Here is a 13454-nt window from a genome sequence, read left to right as displayed (position 1 = left end):
GAAGATGTCTCTCACCTGACAGTTGGGGTGATATACGATTGGACTATAGACTGGGGGGGGGGTGTGAATCATGTATTGATATCTATTGCTTTCGCGCTCTTTTGCTCAGATCCAGCTTTGCTTAGCTCCTCATTGCTTATAATCAGTAAAAGTACACAATTCTGAAACATGGAGTTGAGTGGGTTCTTTCTTGGTTATTAAGTGAAGGAGCCGTGACAATTTGCCTGCCAGTTAAAATAAAATGTTCTTTTGGATTAAGAAATTCTAAGCCAGTCCTCCAGAAAAGACAAGTTGTGTGGGTGGGCTCTGATGGTGAAGGACTATGGACATCTCCCTAATTTCCTTTTGGAAAGGATGGGGAGATCAGAAATGTAAATTGAGTGGGACTTGAAGACAGACAATGCTTTCTCAGTTGCATTGAACTGATACGTCACTCTGAGTTCTCAACTATGCCAGTATGGAGTGAATTTGCAAGCACTTTTCAACTTATCACAAACAGTGCAGCTTCTCTGTTGCATTTTCCTTCCATCTAGACATCTGGATTCTATGGAGCTGCCGATATCTCCCCTTCTGATCACCAGTTGCAGCCCTGTACAGCCATTTTTAGGAGATCCACACCCATGGAGACAAAAATGCCTGTGTAAAGCCTGACCCACACTGGGTTTCGGGCACAACTAAGGTGATTTCCTTCTCTATCAGATGAGAACATATTTGAAAGGCCACTTCTCACATGTGCACCTGAACCACTAAATTTCCCCTCATCGTTGTCTGATTTATTACTGAACCTTTTAAAAAATACTTATAACCAGTAACCCAATAGAACAATGGGTTTAAATAAATGTTCTACACAAAGTACTTTGGTAGTGTTATTTTGCCTGAGTCTAAGGCAGGGGTCAGCAACCTGCGGCTCTAGAGCCACATGTGGCTCTTTCATCCCCCTGCTGTGGCTTCCTGTCACTCAAAATATTGCTAATGTGCAATACCCGCTGGCACGCAATTTATTGTAGTTTTACACCCATTTTTTTTGGGGGGGGAGTTCAAAATGTTTTTGTTTTTGCATACAGAAATAAAATTTTGTTTTCTCTGCAGCAGTTCATTGATTCCATAAATGCAGCACACTATAGTTTTTATACATAGCATAAAGGGGGAAAATAATACTGTATATGCAATGCTATCTTCATTTTAGATGTCAAAAAGGTTTTGTGGCTCCCGGTGTTTTCTTTTCTGTGGGACAGGGGTCCAAATGGCTCTTTTGAGTGTTTAAGATTGCCGACCCCTGGTCTAAGGGATGCCTCTGGGCACTGCAATGGCTGCCTGCCAGTGTTAACACCCAGAATTCACCAATTTGAGAACTATATCATTTTTAAAAATTGCAATCTCATACCATACTCACTAGCACTGATGGTCTTACCTAGTTAGGTAAGGAAACCTCTGAAAGCAAACAACCAAGCTCAGAAAACACTGCAGATTCCAGAGGGAGAATTGTTAAGACCTTAAACAGTTGTTCAAAAGCAGCCATCTACATGGAAAACCAGAAGACAACTTTGGACCAGTCCAACATTGATAGAGATCTCCTACTCCTGCTTGGGAAAGATCAGGCAGGAGAGCCAAGTTCTAAAGTTTGAAGCACTTCAGAAGTCAACCGAAGAGGACTTTGGGGAAGGGTCTATACATGAAAACCTCAATTCCTCAAAAAACCTGGCCATATGAAGAAACCTGACTGACGTTTTTGTTTGCATGCCTTGGAAAGGAGGGCAATAATACTGTAGTCCTGGGAATCCACCAGTTGACCCTGCTGTCGGGACAGATCATCCGGGCCCCGCATCGGTGCCAAACGGGACAACTTCTTCCGCTGCTTCATTTTGGGATTGAGTGGAGAACAAAATTCGAAAGAATTCAACCGAACAGTTTCTGAGCAAGGCAGTAACCAGGAGGGGGGGGAGGGGAGGAGGGGAAGGGGGGAGGGGGAGGATTGAAAGCAAGCAACGGAGAGAGAAGTTAAAGATAAAATAGCTTTTTTCTTTTAATCGATGCGCCTACGCGATTTTATTTTTTAAAAGGCTTTTTTCACGGCTCCCTAATGTCAAAGGCAGGGGAGTTATCAAAGGCTTGCAAAGTCTGTTTCGGAACAAAAGGTGGAGAAATCGGGCGAGGACCGCTCTCGAACTGACTGGAAAATATACGATCCAGCGACCCGGCGATGGTGGTTGATGAAGGGAAGCCAAATACCGAGTGGCCGCCCTGTCGCTTCCGCCTATCACGCAGAAAACACATGACAAATATGAAACTCTGGGAATCGCGTTCATCGGGGGAAACGAAAGTGAAAATGCTGCACGGTCAGTTTCGCCGCTATCCCGCAAGATGGCGGAGGGAGGGAAGATGTCCTCTTTTCCTGTGCTGCTGCAGGGAGCCTGGGGGAGCCCCGATCCCCCCAAAATTGTGAGAAACAAAATTCTCCGCTACTTCCAAAGCCGGAAAAAGTCGGGAGGCGGAGAATGCGAGATCCAGAAGCAAAGGGGGCAGATCTTGGTTTGCTTTGCCCAGGAGGAAGGTAAGTGGCTTCCCCCCCCTCTCTGTCTCTCGATGCGACTCCTTGGGAATGTTCAACTCCCCCCCCCACCTCCGCCTCTCCCCCCCCCCCCCATTTCTGCTTTGCTGTAGCAGCGATGGTTTTAAAGATACCCTGAACAGGAATAGGAAGCTGGAGTGCTAGTTTTCAGGATCACAGTGCCGGTTTTGTTGATTTAAAACAGTGTTTTTCAACCTTTTTTGTGCAAAGGCACACTTTTTTCATGAAAAAAATCACGAGGCACACCACCATTAGAAAATGTTTAAAAAATTTAACTCTGTGCCTATATTGACTATATATAAAGTGTTTTTCCCACGGCACACCTTACACTATGTCACGGCACACTAGTGTGACGCGGCACAGTGGTTGAAAAACACTGATTTAAAACACAGTTCTTCTGACTCTTGTAGGAAGCCAGCTACCCATCCACTCTCCTGGAGAATGAAATATTTGGGGGAATATTAAAAAAGGACAGTATAGAATATTTCCCCTAAAGGAGAAATTGGGGGGAAAAACATCTTAAGGGAAGCAGAAACCAGCCCTGCTGTCTCTCTGCCCCAAGCAGAAACTGAAGAGGCCAGCTTTTAGAAATGCAGATTTGATAATCTGTTCAGAAAGATTGGGTCAAGACAGAAGCTCAGGTAAGCAACAAACAAAAGGTGACAAATTAGCTCAGACAAACACCTAGGACAGTGATGGCTAATCTTTTTGTTGTCACCTGCCCAAAGCACCCATAATGCAATGCACGTGTGACACACTCCCCCTTGTCCCGTGTGCCCCGCCCCCTGCACATGCACGTGTGACACCCCCTATGGCCCATTTTGGGCCTAGCAGGTCTCCCTGCAGCCTCCCGGGACCAAAAATGGGCTGTGGGGGGCCACCATACAGCCCGCAGCCTGCTTTGGGCCTAGCAAGTCTCCCTGAAGCCTGGGATCAAAAACGGGATGTGGGGAGGCGCCACACACACACACCATACTCACCCCATGCATGTGCTCCCACATGCCCCCTCCCCCCTGCACATGCACGGCAGAGACTAAAAAATTAGCTAGGTGGTGGGAGGTGAACACACATGCATGGTGGAGCTGAGCTGGGGTGACAGTTTGCTTGCCCGCAGAAAGGGCTCCGCATGCTGCAGGTTCACCATCACAGATCTAGGATTTGCATTTCCCCTTTGGCCTGTAGAGCCAGCCATGACCCCATAGAAATCAAAAAGGTATTAAAAAACCCACCCAACTCTCAATTCCATTTGGTCAGCTGTCCCAGAATTGCACAAGCTTTGTGTGTGTTGGTTCTGTCCACCACTAAACAGAATCTTTTTTTCCTAGTCAGCTTCCATTTTATTTCCTGCTTGGAACTGGACTTGAATTTTTCATCCAACACTACCTAGAGAATTGCTGGAAAAATTGTAAGAGAAATTAAGTTTTTGGTGGAGGAAAAGTCACTTATTTCCCCTCCTCACAGTCTTTTCCACCGCTTTTGCCTCTTCCACAATTCCAATCTTTCCAAAGCAGTTTAAAAACTTTTATTTTCAGACCCGCAAATTTTGGAATGCTGATAAAAGAGATCTAAAGATAACTACTTTTTTTTGGCATTGTATAAATATTTTTTAAGTCTAGATCTATAAGTACCATCCTCATCAAGTCTAATATTTAACTGGTCATTTAAGATTTGGAAAATTGTGTAAAGAAATTAAACAAAATGCTAACCTTAAATTAAAAATGCACCTCTTGGACTGATGCAGAAAAGCTAAGGAGAGAAAGGATTGCTGAACTAACCTATATTAAGCATGATGGCACAAAGGTTGCATTTGCTGCCTCTTTGTTTTTGGAAGTAGAAATGTTCTAAAGATCCCTGTAATGTATTTATTTTTGTGACACAGTGAGGCAAAGAGTTCTCTCCCAGAAGATCCATGAGCTTGACTTGGCAGGAAAAGGAACACTAAAGCTGGAGGTCTCCCTGTATGAAACAACAGACCCAGCTAACGATAATGCACCTAAGAAGGAAATAATTTCTAATGAGGTAACATTAACCTCATAGATTCCATATCTATGATTGAAGTTGGTATAGTAAAACTATGGTTAAAAATGATTAATTTGTAAAGATTAGGTGTTTAGTAATGATATGTAAGCTTAAATGGATTAATAGGAAAATCTAAAAGAGATGAAAGTGGGGAGATACTGAATATACTGAAATTGTGATTATAAAAGAAATGTATAAAATGTGGCCCAATCAACACTCTGTCCATAGCCAAGGTGGCGCAGTGATTAAATGCAGCACTGCAGGCTACTTCAACTGACTGCAGTTCAGCAATTCGGCTGTTCAAATCCCACTAGGCTCAAGGTTGACTCAGCCTTCCATCCTTCCGAGGTGGGTAAAATGAGGACCCGGATTGTTGTTGGGGGCAATATGCTGACTCTGTAAACCGCTTAGAGATGGCTGAAAGCCCTATGAAGCGGTATATAAGTCTAACTATTGCTATTGCTATAAAGTATGTATGATGGGAAAAAAAGAAAAAATGCAATAAAACTATTAAAAAAAGATAATGCACCTAAGAAGGAAATAATTTCTAAAAAGGTAACATTAACCTCATAGATTTCATACCTTGAAAGAGAGATCAACTGAAGTTCCAGGCAATCTATTTGCATGCTAATATTCTCCTCTGCTTTTTATTTTTAGGCTCAGAGAGAAGAAAGCCAAGCAAGAGAGATGGGTAAATCCAACTTTTAAACATTGAGTCAATTTTACTTTGGCACCAAGGGGAATTTTGGAGATGGAAGCAATTGCTGATGACAGCAGGTTCTTGGTTTTTAACAGGCCAAGGAGCAGATGACCACCAGGCATATTTTTTGCAGTGTTCTGGACTTTGAAAAGTATAGAAAATAGCAAATCAGAGGTTCAAATGCTTCTGAATTTTGCTGTTTGGAGCTTGTTGGCATAAAAAACTGGGGCAGGGTTGAAGATTCATAATACCAGTATGCAGTCGCCTGGACTATTGTAACGCTCTCTACAGGGGGCTGCCCTTGAAGAGCACCCGGAGGCTTCAGCTGGTCCAGAATGCGGCTGCGCGGGTTATCATGGGGGCACCTAGGTGCTCCCATGTTGCACCCCTTTTAGGCAGCCTGCACTGGTTGCCGGTTGACTTCCGGGTGCGATTCAAGATACTAATTATGACCTTTAAAGTGCTCCATGGCTTAGGCCCAAGATATCTGCCAGATCACCTACTGCCACCGTTAGCCTCCCACCGTCCAGTGCGATCCCACAGAGTTGGCCTCCTCAGGGTGCCGTCGGCCAGACAGTGTCGGCTAGTGACCCCCAGGGGGAGAGCCTTCTCCGTGGGAGCGCCTTCCCTCTGGAATGAGCTGCCCCTGGAGCTTCGTATAATCCCCAACTTCTGGTGCTTCTGACGTGCCCTAAAAAGTTGGCTTTTCCAGCAAGCCAGCCTGGCCTGAATAAAATAAATTATTGATCATTGTTAATTTTAATTCGGTTTTTTTAAAAAAAATGTTATTGTTAATTCTAATAGGGTTTGTTTGGGATATTCTATTTAATTTTTTTTAAAGTTTTGTATTATGTCTTTCTTTTAATGTTGTACGCCGCCCTGAGTCCTTGGCTTTAGCCTTCATGCCTAAGGGAGAGCTAGAACTCACAGTCTTTATTGACTTCTGGGCCAACCACTTAGCCACTATACTAAACTGGCTCCCTGTAACTTAAAAATATAAACCAATCCTTTGCAGCTTAATCTTCTGTTTATTTTTTCCTTTTTGAAATTAGAAGTGAAACAAGACTGCCAAACAAAGAATGTTACCCTAACAAGTGGGCCAGCTGTGGAAGCTCCACATTCTGAGAAGAATATTCTTGACTCTCCTCAAACATTTTCACAAGTAGTTCTTGAAAATATTGGAGAAAATATTCACCTGGACACATTAACACTATTGGTAGATAACATCAGTGCTCTTTCGGGAGATAGTACCTTCCATATTGAACAGATAAATGAGAAGAAGGCTGCAGTAGTAACCTTTCAGCAAAGCACTGGTAAGATCCCTAAGCTCATTGCTCAGATGTTTAATATTTGGAGAATCCTATGGTGTACTATACCCTTTCCTACTCAAGTGTGCTTCTGATACATTGGACTGCAGTACCCATAGTCACTTGTGAGTCAACAAGAGTTGAATCCCACAAATCTATGATCAGGATTCTGATTCCTATATTGAAATGGCTGAAATAAAGGACATGTATCCTGAGTGTGGGGAAGGTTGATAGGGAAGCCACAAAAGATCTTAAATCAAATCTGCTAAAAATGCTTATTGCTATAAGAATATGGCCATGGATATTTTGGTACTTTAGTTGTTTCCTGCTTAAGGAACCAAGTAAAGTATAAAAGCATGCTGAAGAAGTTGTTCAGGGTCTTTCCAACCTTATGGGAGAACCCATCTTTGTCCAGATCTGAATAAACATGACTCAGAGACAGTTGGACTCTGCCCATTTGTCTGTGCTGGACCAGACGTAGTGCTCCTACTTAACAGGAGCCCCATAGCCCTTAGATTTGTGTCCTTTAACTGTTCTCCAGTGCACTGCTCAGAGAGCCCAAATGCTGGGTTAACACAGCCTATCTGCCCTTGGACTGAGTGATGTTTTTCTTGACCACGCCTCCCTTTGCCTGCACAAGCTCAATTCGAAAACTCAGTCCGCCCGAGTTAGGGCTGTTTTGGGAGAGCTCCAGTCTAAGAGCAGAAAGGCTGGAAAAAGTTTCCCAATTTGGACCACGTTTAAATTCTCAGATAGAGGAAATCACGCTTCTACATCAGGTCTGTCTATTTGCCTCCAGTGAGGCTTCCGTCGCTTTAAGAGAAGGGCTGCCGGGTTTTCCCTGCTGTTGCTAATTGCAAGCACTGCAGGGGGTTGAAAAGGCTTGCACAGCGGGGGCTGGCTAGCAAGGGAGCAATTAGTGGGATAAACCAAGTTCCCTGTTGGAACAGGGGCGTCCCAGGGGGAGGAAAAGTCCAGCAAGGCTCTGAGAAGGCTCTAAAGCAGGTGAGCCGGATTGCTAGGATTCCCTCGCCTGCTCCATTTTGCCCGGCAACAGCAGCGACGGCTGGAGCCTTCGCACACCTTCAGGGCTGGAAAGAGCGGGAAGCGGCTGCGTGCGCACCCCCGCCATTTTGGATCGCTCCGACTCACTGGGCAGAGCGGTAGAGCTCAGAACAAGGCAGCAAGAAGAGCCCAGCCAGCCAACGGAGCCTCAGCGAGCCCTCAACGACTGCAGAACGCCGCTGGGAGGCTGGGGGCTAGTCTGGGAAGCCAGCTAGTCTCTCCCTCCAGAAAATAAGCTAAGTCTCGGGGAACCGAGGGCGGTGGGAGGAAGGAAATCCGACCCCAAGGCGGCCCTTCCCTCCTGGAGATTCTGCCAGCGCTTTTGGACTGCAAAGGCCAGCGCGTGCCCATCCCAACTCCAGCTATCTTCCAGGCCTCGTGGGGACCTGAAATGGCTGAGGAATGCAGGGAGGCCTTAGGGGATCAGGTGGGGCCCTCCAGCAAGCGCTGCAAGCTGGATCCCTCTGTAAATAAAGGCAAAGGGCACAAAGGCTCACTTGAAAGGTCTTCTCCAAGAGCCACAGTGGATCCCAGGGAGGTTTCAAGGCCCCTTCAGCCAGAACCTAGCCCAGACCGTCGCAGCAGGGAGTCAGCTTCCCCTGATCGTGAGGCCCAATCCCCCGGGGACAGTGAATTCTTGTCTGGGGATAACTATGCATCCAGGGATCCATCTCCTGAAGCATCTTGGGGGTACCCCGACTCCCCTAGCTCCTCCATCGGAGAGGAACGAGATTCTGTCCAGAATTCCCCCTTTGGGAAGGGTGGATCCAGCTCAGGCAGGCCTAGCCAGCGCAGGCCCAGTAAGCAAAAGAAAAAAAGGGGGAAAAGTCCTGCTCTCTCGGATGAAATGAGGGAGGTAATTGCCTTAGCCATCTCCCAAGGGATAGCTGAAGGCATTAAGCGCAAGGGCTCTCGCAAGGGCAAGGCCCCAAAGGAGAAACGCAAACCTAGGGCCTCCACCTCTAAGGAGCCTGTATCCTCCTCCTCATCTTCAAGCCCCTCTCACTCTGGGTTATCAAGTTCTGAGCAGGAAGAAGGGGAGATTTTCGCCCTTTCCGAAGACGAAAACCCCACCCCTGACAAGCCAAAATTCTCTGGCCTGTTTCAACCGTCATTATTCAAGTCTATCTTGCACAAAGCCATGACGGCCACAGAGTTAGGCCCCACTTCCAGACCTGAGGCCTCTCAGGCTTCCACTTCCAAGGATCTTAAGCATGGGTTGTTCAAAGAGACAGTAGAAACTCCCGAGGTTATTCCTGTGCCAGACCTATTTATGGACGCGGTACAGCGCCAGTGGCTACAGCCAGGCACCCTGACCAACCCCAGTGGGGGGGATAGAACTCTATATGCAGTAGAAGATAAAATGGAGGAAATCCTCAATTTCCCAGAAGTAGATGCCCCAGTCGTGTCTCTGACTTCCAATTCCAACCTGCCAGCTGAGCTCCTAGAGGGACTTAAGGCAGAAGATAAGAGGTCAGAAAAGGCATGTCAGAAAACACACATGGCGTCTGCCTGGGCCATCAAGGCATCCACCTCTGCCTCCTTTTTTATTAGGGCCACCCTATTCTGGCTGCGCCAACTCAAGTCCAGACCCCCGCCCAGGAAATCTAGGTGGCGCCATGAGCTAACCAAGATTATTACCGCTGTCGAGTATTCGGCGGATGCCACCTTGACAGCAGCAAAATTCTCTTCCAGAGCTCTAGCTTCCAATATCACCTCCCGCCGCCTCCTATGGCTCAGGCACTGGCAGGCCGAAATGAAGGCTAAATGGAAGCTGGCATCGGCCCCATTTAAAGGGGGCTTTCTGTTTGGAGAGGCCCTGGACAAGTTTGTCACCGAAACCAAGGACAAACGCAAGATCCTTCCGGCAACCTTTAAAAGGGGTGACCGGAAAGGGGCGGGGTCCTTTCGTAAGAGACCCTACAGGAGCCAGGAAACAGGGCAATCTTCTCACCCTTCCTCCTATCAGAGGCCCTTTCAGGCAGGGGGGGATAGGCACCAAGACAGATCCTTCGGGGCTCGTGCCAACCAATCCCAGTCTTCCTTTCGGAGACCATTCCGAGGAGGAGGAAACAACAGTGGTGGATCCCGGCCCTTCGTAAGGGAAAGTGACGGTCACAGGGATCCCCCCATCGGGGGTCGGCTACGGCTGTATGCCGACAGGTGGGAGGAGATAACATCGGACAAGTGGGTCCTCAACACCATTCGCAAGGGCCTTCTCCTGGACTTCCTATCCTTTCCCCAAAGAAAGTTTATCCGCTGTCCTACCCCCAGGAACCCAGAAAAGAGGGAACGCATGAGGGCAGAAATCTGCCATCTCCTAGAGATAGAGGCGATAGAGCCAGTCCCCAGGGATCAGCAGGGGAGGGGCTTCTATTCGATCCTCTTCCTAGTGCCCAAAAGTTCAGGGGGGTGGAGGGCCATCTTGGACCTCAAGAGCCTAAATCAGCATCTGGCTTACAAGAAGTTCAAGATGCAGTCACTCCACTCCATCCTGGGCTGTGTGAGGGAGGGGGACCTATTGACATCAATAGATATCAAAGAGGCCTACCACCGGTTCGTCTGGAATGTTATTTAGACGACATAATCATTCACTCTCTCACCACCAAGCAGGCACACCGCGATGTTTCTCTAACTGTGCAGACCCTGCAGTACCATGGCTTCTCTGTCAACATGGAGAAGAGCCAGTTCCGACCATCCACCTGTATACAGCACCTGGGTGCGGTCATCAACTCCACCTCCTGCCAGGTATTTCTTTCGCCAGACCGGCTGTCGAACCTGAGACGCAGAGTGAAGCACTGCAGCCTTGCCAGGTCGGTACCCATCATTCAGCTGTCCCAGCTCCTAGGGATAATGATCTCGTGCCTGGGGGTGGTTCCCTGGGCTCGCCTTCACGCCAGGGAGCTGCAGTGGTTTCTGCTGCCAGTGCAGAGGGCCAGGAACAGCAACTCACTCAGGCGGGTTCGGCTCCCACGAAAGGTGATCCGGTCTCTGGCATGGTGGAGGTCCAAGGCAGTCAGGAAGGGCTGCCTGTTCAAGGAGCCGGAGAGACTAGTTGTCACCACGGATGCCAGCCTCCTGGGGTGGGGCGCCCACTGTCAGGGCCACCTAGCCCAAGGCCGATGGACTCAGAGGGAGGCCGCCCACAGCATCAATTGGCTGGAACTGAGGGCAGCTCGCCTAGCGCTGAGAAAGTTCGCATCTCTAGTAAGAGGGGCTCATGTACTGTTGATGACAGACAATGTGGCGACAAAAGCGCACATAAACCGGCAAGGGGGCACTCGATCAAAGGCCCTCATGCTCGAGGCAGAAGCGCTGGGCAGGTGGGCGGAACGTCATCTGGCTTCTCTCAGTGCAGATCACATCTCCGGCGTAAGCAACCGGGAAGCAGACTGGCTGAGCCGCCAACGCATCGACCACTCGGAGTGGCGCCTGCACCCGGACCTGTTCCAGCAGATCGTGAGGAGGATCGGCAAGCCACAGGTAGACCTGTTTGCCACACACAACAACACACAGCTCCCACGCTTCTTCAGTCGCTACCACTCGCCCCAGGCGGAGGGAACAAATGCTCTGAGGTCAGTGTGGCCTCAGGGACTTCTGTATGCCTTCCCTCCACTTCCGCTCATCCCTCAAGTGGTGAACAAGCTCCTGACCGAAAAGGCAGACCTCATTCTGGTGGCTCCCTTCTGGCCCAGAAGGCCCTGGTACGCAGACCTGGTCAGCCTCTCAGTTCAAAGACCTTGGAGAATCCCCCGGGACAAGATTGCCCTCAGCCAGGGGGCCATCACCCATCCGGAGCCCCAGTGGCTGCAGCTAGCCGTTTGGCACTTGAAGGGGAGCTCCTGAGAAAGCAAAAATTCTCTGACCAGGTCATTCGAACAATCCAAGCGTCCAGGAAGCCCTCTACGACTAGAATCTACGATGCCACCTGGGCTGCCTTCTCACGGTGGTGCAAGACTAGGAACATAGAGGCCTCCTCAGCCTCGATCCCCCAGACCCTAGACTTTTTGCAAGAGGGTCTGGATAAGGGCCTTGCAGTCAGCACCCTCAGACGCCAGGTTGCAGCGTTGTCTACCATCCTGGCAAAGGGCTCCTCTCGCTCGCTGAGTCAGCTCCCCCAGATCAAGAGCTTTCTCAAGGGAGCAGCGAACATCAGCCCTCCAACTGTTCACCGGTATCCGTCATGGGATCTTCCATTTGTGCTTAAGGCCCTGACCAAAGCCCCATTTGAGCCTTTGAAAAAGACCAGTCTGCGCTGCCTCACCATCAAAACCGCGTTCCTGGTGGCCATTACATCCGCTCGCAGGGTAGCCGAGCTTGCTGCGCTCTCTGTCAGGGAGGATTTGTGCGTAGTTCACCCGGACAGAGTAATATTGAGACTTGATCCGTCATTTGCTCCGAAAATTAACTCCCTGTTTCACAGGACTCAAGAACTTATTTTGCCCAACTTCTGTCCCCATCCTTCTCACCCTAAGGAGCGTGAGTGGCACAAGCTGGACGTGAGACGGGCCGTGCGCACGTATGTAAAGAGAACAAAGGACTACCGCCGGTCAGAGGCTTCTTTGTCTCCTTCCTCCCTGCGTCCCTGGGCCGCAAGGTCTCCTCTCACACTGTGGGACGTTGGCTACGTGCTTGCATCAAACTGGCATATGAGCACCAGGGCAAGACGGCTCCAAGACGAATCACCACTCACTCCACCAGGAGCGCTGCAACGTCTGCAGCCTGGGCAACCCAGGCCTCTATCCTAGACATTTGTAGAGCGGCCACCTGGGCTTCCCCCACGGCCTTTATTAGAAACTATAAGATTGACACCTTTGCCTCAGCCGAAGCCTCCTTTGGCAGAAGAGTATTACAAAGAGTGGCTGAAATGCCAGAGGCTTCGGCGCTTCCCCACCCTGGGACTCAATAGCTTGGGCATGTCCCAGCATTTGGGCTCTCTGAGCAGTGCACTGGAGAAAGACCGTTGGCTTACCTGAACGGTCGTTCTCAGGGCACTGCGAAGAGAGCCCAAACCCACCCGGGTGTTTGTATTTTGAACGATGTGGCTGTATTGACTGTAATTGTTTACAGGACGGTTCCTTCGTTTTCGAATTGAGCATGTGCAGGCAAAGGGAGGCGTGGTCAAGAAAAACATCACTCAGTCCAAGGGCAGATAGGCTGTGTTAACCCAGCATTTGGGCTCTCTGAGCAGTGCCCTGAGAACGACCGTTCAGGTAAGCCAACGGTCTTTTTGTCTTTATTTTTCTCAGATCTCTGTCCCTTACCTTTTTTTTCTTTAATGCCCACCATTGCTAACCATTTTCTACCCTGACAAGTACTAATGGAAATTAAGAGTCCAGAACATCTTCTGGAGGCACTGAAGCTGAAGAACATTTTGATATTATTTAAGGATTTGTTCATGTCTCAGTTTCTAGAAACTTCATAAAATGTGAGCTCTTCTGCTCTGGTACCTGCAGATTCTGAAATGCTACTTAATCCATTCTTTCTCATTTCAAAATGTCACTTCAAAACATTTTCTCCTTTCATTCATGTACCAGCAGCCAGTAGCCCTGCACAGTGTTTTTTTCATACATTACATGGAGTAGGAGAGGGCCTTGTTCTGAATTCTTTTTACATTGCTAAGCCATCTGAGTGATGGCTAAAGGAAAGTGTTAAAGGTAACTTGCTGCCATGAGATTATCTGTCTATCTACTTAGTAGATGTGTTTCTCATAGGTAGATAAGAAACTATGAGCTGCCTTTTTAAACTAGAAAACTACCCAGTCTAGGGGTGTCAAACAAAGGGCCGGAGGCTA

At 48.4% G+C, this 13454-nt stretch overlaps 1 protein-coding gene across 1 annotated transcript in view; it reads left to right on the top strand.

The window, feature by feature from the left end:
* The first annotated feature begins 2262 nt into the window (after window positions 1–2262).
* Window positions 2263–13454, top strand: part of LOC106555447 (protein mono-ADP-ribosyltransferase PARP14) — a 38166-nt gene continuing 26974 nt past the window's right edge. The window contains exons 1-4 of the mRNA XM_087711532.1: window positions 2263–2551; window positions 4449–4588; window positions 5246–5279; window positions 6341–6601. Of these exons, the coding sequence (XP_087567658.1) occupies window positions 2362–2551; window positions 4449–4588; window positions 5246–5279; window positions 6341–6601 (625 nt within the window). The 5' untranslated portion in view covers window positions 2263–2361. The remainder of the gene's footprint in view (window positions 2552–4448; window positions 4589–5245; window positions 5280–6340; window positions 6602–13454) is intronic.

Source organism: Thamnophis sirtalis, unplaced genomic scaffold (genome assembly GCF_051295495.1).
Source record: "Thamnophis sirtalis isolate CommonGarterSnake01/CBP01778 unplaced genomic scaffold, rThaSir2_p1.2 scaffold_1, whole genome shotgun sequence".
Classification (NCBI taxonomy): Eukaryota; Metazoa; Chordata; class Lepidosauria; order Squamata; family Natricidae; genus Thamnophis; species Thamnophis sirtalis.
This window is presented reverse-complemented; position numbering and strand designations above follow the sequence as displayed.